This window comes from Pituophis catenifer, unplaced genomic scaffold (genome assembly GCF_029215685.1).
Source record: "Pituophis catenifer annectens isolate HBS135680 unplaced genomic scaffold, rPitCat1.0.hap2 SCAF_17, whole genome shotgun sequence".
In the NCBI taxonomy this organism is placed as follows: Eukaryota; Metazoa; Chordata; class Lepidosauria; order Squamata; family Colubridae; genus Pituophis; species Pituophis catenifer.
Window position 1 is genome coordinate 11,140,125 of NW_027256897.1, and position 7,684 is coordinate 11,147,808.

General features: G+C 47.6%; 1 protein-coding gene across 2 annotated transcripts; it reads right to left on the reverse strand.

The window, feature by feature from the left end:
* Window positions 1-3,873: 3,873 nt before the first annotated feature.
* On the reverse strand, window positions 3,874-7,319 carry LOC139325585 (zinc finger protein 252-like). 2 transcript variants are annotated; one of them, XM_070955518.1, is made up of 3 exons: window positions 7,260-7,319; window positions 6,036-7,030; window positions 3,874-4,754 (listed from the first exon to the last, which is right to left on the reverse strand). In XM_070955518.1, the coding sequence occupies exons 2-3, from the start codon at window positions 7,017-7,019 to the stop codon at window positions 3,909-3,911; spliced, it is 1,830 nt and encodes a 609-aa protein (XP_070811619.1). In that variant the 5' UTR covers window positions 7,020-7,030; window positions 7,260-7,319; the 3' UTR covers window positions 3,874-3,908. The 2 variants fall into 2 exon arrangements, with proteins under 2 accessions (XP_070811619.1, XP_070811618.1); XM_070955517.1 differs by lacking the exon at window positions 7,260-7,319 and having other exon boundaries at window positions 6,036-7,127.
* Between the last annotated feature and the right edge of the window lie 365 nt (window positions 7,320-7,684).

The window sequence follows — 7,684 nt, forward strand, 5'->3', positions numbered from 1 at the left end:
TTCCTTCTGCACACCACTCACTTTCTCATCACCACCAACTGCCATCATCACAAAATGGGGAGGATGGAAGAGGTCCTGGAAGGTATCCAAGGAAAGGTGCACTAGTCTGTTCCAGCCCCCTCGCTTCACTATCTGGTTCTCTATTAGGTCCAACACAGGTTTATGTGTCTTCTTTCCCCCTGGGATACTACCTCCCGGTATCTTTTTGAAGGTTCAATCCTCAGAGATAAGCAAAAGGACCCTTCACTAAAAGTCCCATTACAGCTGCTGACGGGAATGTTTGTGGTGGGGGTTTTTGGGGGTCTGGACTAATGCAAGGAACAACCGAGCACATGCCTTTTCCGTAAATCTTCTTATGTGAAAGGGATGCGTATTTATGTTTGCCAACAAATTGGACCGGAACATGCACACTAGTACTCCTTTTTCCTAAAATAGATGTCAGTGGAGAACATACCATCCCTGTTCCTCTCATGGGGCATGTTCAGAAACGGGTACCAATCCTAGTCCCACTATTAGTAATCATGGGGATAGGAACTGCAGTGGAACAGGTGTAGGTGGGGTAACACACTCAGTAATAACAGTTTCAGCAATTATCAGAAGAAAGCTTGAACCAAATTGCTGGGACTTTGGTAGAGGTCCAAGACCAGATAGACTCATTGGCAGCAGTGGTCCTACAAAATCGACGTGCCTTAGACCTCCTGGCCGCAGGGAGAGGAGGTATGAGAAGATTATTGTTTCTATATGAATAAATCAGGTGTGGTCAGAGAAGTTGCCAAGGATTTGCAGGATAGGGCATCCAAGATAAGTCAGAGGTTACAAACAACTGACAGGTGGTTTTCTTGGTTGCCTGGATCCGGCTGGATTAAACAAATGTTATTCTTGTTGATATGGCTGTGGCAGGCCTAGCTTTTATTCCTTGTGCAGGCCTAGCTTTTATTCCTTGTACAATCCCTGTGCTGAAACAGCTATCTATCAGAGCAGTGAAAGAGATACAGACTGCGAAGGAATTAGTTTTGACAGAACGCTTTCTTGAAGAAAAAAGTTTCTGAAACAGACACATATGTCGAAATAGGGTCTGGGAAAAGAATGGAGGGAGTACCTCCAAGGATTAATAGGGTGAAGATCAAGAAATACCTATCTCTTGCCTAGATTAATCATATGTTGTGGGATATTATATGTTGGCTTTGTGTATTAAGGGACATAGAGTGTTGTGTAGGAAGTAATGGAAGTTTATGCATGGAAAAACTTCCACAGGGGGGAAATGAGGTAAATATAGCAAATAAAGAATAATGTAGATAAAAGAAATAATGTGAATAAAATAGGAATCATACAGAGTCAGATATATGGGCTCTGGGGGACCCTCTCTATTCACATTATTATAAGGTGAAGACATGCTTGGATACATGAACTCTGAGAGACCCTATCTATTCACATTATTATAAGAGAGGAAAGTGCTTGTTGGAAATTACATTAACAAACAGTTAAACCCCTTTAAGTGGTAATATATCTTCTGAGACCTAGATGTCACGGAAAGGATTGCTATATGGAAAAACATCTGAGTGACCTGACTGTGAATGACACAAAGACCTATATGTTACAAAGAGTTACTTAATCCAATGAATTTACCCAAGGATAGTAGTAACTCTCCCATTAGCAACTCCGAGCACTTAAGAAAAGTTGTGTGGCTAAGATAATTTTATAAACTAAGATTAATGCTTTAAGTAATTAGATGAACTTATTATTCAGTGTATGTAACCATAGAAGGAAAATCGGATGTATGATCTCATGATTAACCATATATGGAAAATGTATGATCTCACTGAATCCTTTGTCTTAGAAATGTATAAAAACCATTGTATCAGAGTTCTTTCTTTGTTCAAAGCTTCAGGTACAAATCTGGCTCTGAACCTTGCGCAATAAACTGTCTCTGGCTGACCTAGGAATGTTTTTTAGTCCTTCCATTCCACTACAATATAAGCAACTTGGCTTCCTTACTAATGCCGATAGTTTAATAATCCAGAGTTTGTTTCAGAGAACAGAAATCACTGACAAGTGACTTATAAGCTTGTCAGAATTCATAATCCACAAATTGTGCTTATTTTGAGCAACTTGCAAAGTGAGAATTCCTTCCCTGAGCAGAATGTCCCAGAAATCCTTTTATCACATTATTGTTGACTGAGTTCTTTTCTGAGGCTCATGAAGGGCTTGGCCTACGCTCCGTCTCTGGGCAGCCTTGAATTTGGGAAGAGAAGAGATGTTCCTTCTCTATAAACCTCTCTGGTCGATTCCCTACTTTACCTCTCACAGTTCCCCATCACAGAGCAAAAGCACTCCCAACCACAATGATCCAGGAATAGAAATAATAATTTTAGTTATAAAGAATTGCTCTCTCTCCTTTGCTCTCTGTAGGGATTAGTATCCTGAACTCGGGACGTTGGTTCCTCTGGATAACTTTGAACATCAGCTCACAGATGTCCTACACAACAAGCCTCCTCCCCCCATCTCCCCCCCTCCTCCTGCAAGAACCACCCCTGAGAAAAGGCCTAGAGCAGAGGAGGAGGAGACTGAGGCAAAGGCTAAGAAAGCAAGTGAATTCACAGCAAGTTAAACGGAGTGTGTGATGCTGTTGCTTCATATTGTTTCATCATTTGTTTCCTGACACTGAATGTATGTACCATTTGTTTCTGTGCCCTCTTAAAAACATGAACCCCCCTCCCTTAATAAATGTTTTTGCTTGGCTTGGATTATTTGAGGATCTGTATTTTCAGGTGGACAAAGAAACCCCTTTGCTTCTCTTGAAGTCTCTCAAATCAGGTCATCAAGTTCTTTTCAGCTCCACACCAAACTTGGTGCCTGAGTTTGGAGATGAAGACATGATTTAAATCCATCAGCCAACAATTAAAAATAACAGGAAAAATGGCTGGGTGTTCTCATTTTCTCTCTGCTTCCCTTTCCTAAGAAGGGGCCAAATGAGCGTTTTTGTCCTTGCAATACAATTCTTGATAAATTGGCTGCAAATAGAAGGAAGATTTCCCAGAGTCCAGGAGCCCTTCTGAAGACTGATGAACCTCTTGAAGGCATCTTCACTCTGACAACTGACAGTAACTGGCAGTTTAGCCTGCATGGATGAGGTCATAAAGCCCTCAGAGTTCCCTAAGAGATGGCAGGTTCCCTAGGAAACGTCACCTGCTCCCCCTTTTCTATGTGCCCCAATGCCAGGCAAATGTCTGTAGGAGGCGACCAAACCAACACTCAAGCTGCCCGTTTCTAACCTTTTTGCACAAAAGGCAAAGCTCTTTGGATGTAGACTGCATTCTGTTAAGGGAAGCGCCACTCATTAACGTAGCTCTGGGTGAACTTCCCATCACATTCCCTTTGGGTTGCCCTGCTGTTTTGTGTTTTCTTCCATCGTCCCAGGTGAGCTCCCCCCATTATTTCTGCTTAGGTGAGGCACCTTTTCCTGACACCATATTGTTAGATGGAGCCAAGTTTAAGGACAGAAAGAGAGAGCGAAATTTTCTCCTCAAATTTTGAACTTGATTGAATTACCAGCAGGGTTGATCTCCTCTTGGGGCAGGCAGCACTGCAGCACTGGCTTTAGGCCAGGCAGAGGGAGGGCTGGATCCTGTGTCAGAGCAGCCCTCAACTGAAGCCCTTGGACAGGGATCAGGCAGGGATCTCGTCCACAGCTGCCCAGTTGAGAATCCAACACTCCTGAACAACTGACAGATGGACATCCAGACTCATACAAGGCCTCCCGCCCCTCCCAGGACAGCCTGCTCTGCTAGTTGCCATAAGGATGACCGACAGCAGTCAAACTCAGGCCTGGGACCCTGGGCATGGCCCTGGAAAACTAAAGGAATTTATTAAAAGAAAAAGATGTATTAAATTTATTAAAAGTGAAAGTTTTAATTGGATTTTATTACCTTTCTTACCAGACATTTATGTGGTTTTTCTCTTGTGTGGATTCTTTGATGTGTATAAAGGGCGCTGCTCTGACTGAATCTCTTTCCACACTCCAGGCATTTATGAGGTTTCTCTCCTGAGTGGATCCTTTGATGTATATAAAGATTTCCCCTCAGACTGAAGCTCTTTCCACACTCCAGGCATTTATGAGGCTTTTCTCCTGAGTGGATCCTTTGATGTGTATAAAGGTTTCCCCTCTGACTGAATCTCTTTCCACACTCCAGGCATTCGTATGGCTTCTCTCCCGAGTGGATCCTCTGATGTCTATAAAAGTTTCCACTCTGATTGAATCTCTTTCCACACTCAAGGCATTTATGAGGTTTTTCTCCCCAGTGGATCCTTTGATGTGTATAAAGGCTGCTCCTCTGACTGAAGCTCTTTCCACACTCAAGGCACTTATAAGGTTTTTCTCCTGAGTGGATCCTTAGATGCCTTTGAAGATCTCCGTTTTTTTTGAAGGATTTTTTGCATTCCGGGCACTGATGTTTCTTTCCTCCCTCCTGGATCCTTTGGGGCTTTGGGGGTCTTCTGAAGGAGCCTCCACCCTCCAGGCCCATCTCGGGGTCTCTGCCCGTTTCCTCCTCCCCGCATCGCCCTCCAGGCAGCTGCCTTTCCCGGGCTCCCCCTGGGCTCCTCCCTCCTGCAGCCCCGGAGGCCCCCGGCCTTTCCCCGCCGTCTCCCTGGGAAGCCACACCGGGACCGGGCAGGTCTGCTCCGCGGGGCCCGCTCTCCTCCTCCTCCTCTTGGCCGGCACCTCTTTCCTGCATCTGCCGCCATCCTCTGTCCTCCTGCAGGGGAAAAAGAGAAGAGGGTCACGGCTGCGTCCCCTTCCCTGCAGGGGAGGCCCAGGCCCAAGCCCCCCCCCATGCGGACCGGAAAGAGACTCTCCCGGACTATGATTCCCAGCATCCCCTGCGCCAAACCTGCATCAAACGGCCTCCTCTCTCGCCGATTCAGGCAGCTTCCTTCATTGCCCGTTTTGTTTCCGGAAGTGGAGGCTTCATGCCCTTTTTCCTCCACTAGTTCCGCCTTTTTCTTTGGAGGATCCACCCCTCGGAGTCCATTTGCCAATCGTCGACATCCCGAGCGCGACCAATCAGCGGCCTTCTTGAACTTTGGGGTCGAGTCTGTCTCCCCCCCCACCCCCATATTGAGGCCGGCGGAGGTCAGGGGTTGAACCCTTATATGAGCCCATGAAGAGCAGCCAGTTGGGTCTATTCTGGGACCTTCGGAGACCCTGAGTTTGAATCAGCCGCTCTTTGTGTCCCGGATTCCCTCTTTTCATTGAGGGAAATCTCTTTGCTACAATATTCTAATAAATTGCCTTTGAATGCTCCTCCCACTCAGATCCTCATTGGAGCAAGTGAGCTGTGGCTGAATCTATTGCTAATTTGAACGTCATTGTTGGGGGTGCAAAGGAGCTTCTCCCTGCCATTGTTTGATATAATCTATGTGGATTTCCCAAATGTGGGGACCTATTAAGACCATCCCCAAGCATCTGAAGCTCTCAGTTGGATTCCCTGAATGGTCCCCTTGTCTTCCAGCAGAAACCCCTACAAGGGACTCTCTAAGGCCAAGGAAGCTTTGTGAGATATGAGCCATATTCTTAAAAAGCCTCCACCCTTTTCGCCTTAAACACCTGGCTTTTCCCCAGGCGCTGGGAGGTCAGACAAGGAGAAGGTGGCATGGATTGGCCGCAGGTTTTTGTTTGTTTCTTTGTTTTTAAAACGGCTTTTTGGGAGCTGCACAGAGTTTAACTTCAAAGTCTAACAATCGGAGCAGCCCTCAACGGCAGCCCTTGGACAGGGATCAGGCAGGGATCTCGTCCACAGCTGCCCAGTTGAGAATCCAACATTCCTGAACCACTGACAGATGGACATCCAGACTCATACAAGGCCTCCCGCCCCTCCCAGGACAGCCTGCTCTGCTAGTTGCCATCAGAATGACCGACAGCAGTCAAACTCAGGCCTGGGACCCTGGGCATGGCCCTGGAAGACTAAAGGAATTTATTAAAAGAAAAAAATGTATTAAATTTATTAAAAGTGAAAGTTTTAATTGGATTTTATTACCTTTCTTGCCAGGCATTTATGAGGTTTTTCTCCTGAGTGGATCCTTTGATGTCTATAGAGGCTGCTCCTGTGACTGAATCTCTTTCCACACTCCGGGCATTTATGAGGTTTTTCTCCTGAGTGGATTCTTTGATGTGTATAAAGGTTTCCCCTCTGACTGAATCTCTTTCCACACTCAAGGCATTTATGTGGTTTTTCTCCTGAGTGGATCCTTTGATGTGTATAAAGATGTCCACTCTGACTGAATCTCTTTCCACACTCAAGGCATTTATGTGGTTTTTCTCCTGAGTGGATCCTTTGATGTGTATAAAGGTTTCCCCTCAGACTGAATCTCATTCCACACTCCAGGCATTTATGAGGTTTTTCTCCTGAGTGGATCCTTTGATGTGTATAAAGGTTTCCCCTCTGACTGAATCTCTTTCCACACTCTAGGCATTCGTATGACTTCTCTCCAGAGTGGATTCTTTGATGTGTATAAAGATGTCCACTTTGGCTGAAGCTCTTTCCACACTCCAGGCACTTATGAAGTTTTTCTCCTGAGTGGATCCTTTGATGTGTATAAAGGCCGCTCCTATGACTGAAGTTCTTTCCACCTTCTAGCCATTTATGAGGTTTTCCTCCTGAGTGGATCCTTTGATGCCTTTGAAGATGTCCATTTCTTTTGAAGGTTTTTCCACATTCCGGGCACTGATGTTCCTTTCCTCCATCCTGGATCCTTCGGGGCTTTGGGGGTCTTCCGAAGGAGCCTCCGCCCTCCAGGCCCGTCTCGGAGTCCCCGCCGGTTTCCTCCTCCCCGCACCGCCCTCCAGACAGCCACCTTTCCAGGGCTCCCCCTGGGCTCCTCCCTCCTGCAGCCCCGGAGCCCCCGGCCTTTCCCCGCCGTCTCCCGGGGAAGCCACGCCGGGACTGAGCAGGTCTGCTCCGCGGGGCCCACTCTCCTCCTCCTACTCTCGGGCGGCGCCTCTTTCCTGCATCCGCCGCCATCCTCCGTCCTCCTGCAGGGGAGAAAGAGAAGAGGGTCACGGCTGCCTCCCCTTCCCCGCAGGGAAGCCCCAGACCCAGGCCCCCGCCTCCCACGGGCCTCCCGGGCATTCTCCAGGCGGACACGGCCTCCTTCCCAGCCTCCCGTCTCCGTCCCTCCCACCCACTAGACTAGGCCTCGGGCTCCCAGGCCTCCAGAGAGACTCTCCCGGACTACGATTCCCAGCATCCCCTGCACCAAACCTGCATCAAACGGCCTCCTCTGTCGCTGATTCAGGCAGCTCCCTCCTTGCCCGTTCTGTTTCCGGAAGTGGAGGCTTCATGCTCTTTTTTCTCCACTAGTTCCGCCTTTTCCTTTGGAGGATCCGCCCCTCGGAGTTGATTTGCCCATCGCCGACATTCCGAGCGCAACCAATCAGCGTCCTTCTTCCTGTAACAAGGCAGATGGCGCCTGCGCAGTGCCGCCGGTTATTACGGTCCGGAGCGGAGGTGGGAGGGGGGGAGGATTCATATCAGCCCATGAAGGGCAGCCAGTTGGGTCTCTTGTGGGACCTTCGGAGACCCTGAGTTTGAATCAGCCGCTCTTTGTGTCCTGGATTCCCTCTTTTCATTGAGGGAAATCTCTTTGCTACAATATTCTAATAAATTGCCTTTAAATGCTCATCCCA

Coding starts and splice junctions, on each gene's coding strand:
- LOC139325585 (XM_070955517.1), bottom strand. CDS start 7,127: ATGCCCGGGAGGCCCGTGGGAGGCGGGGGCCTGGGTCTGGGGCTTCCC. Junction 4,755..6,035: donor ATAAATGCCTGGCAAGAAAG/GTAATAAAATCC, acceptor TTTCCCCTGCAG/GAGGACAGAGGATGGCGGCA.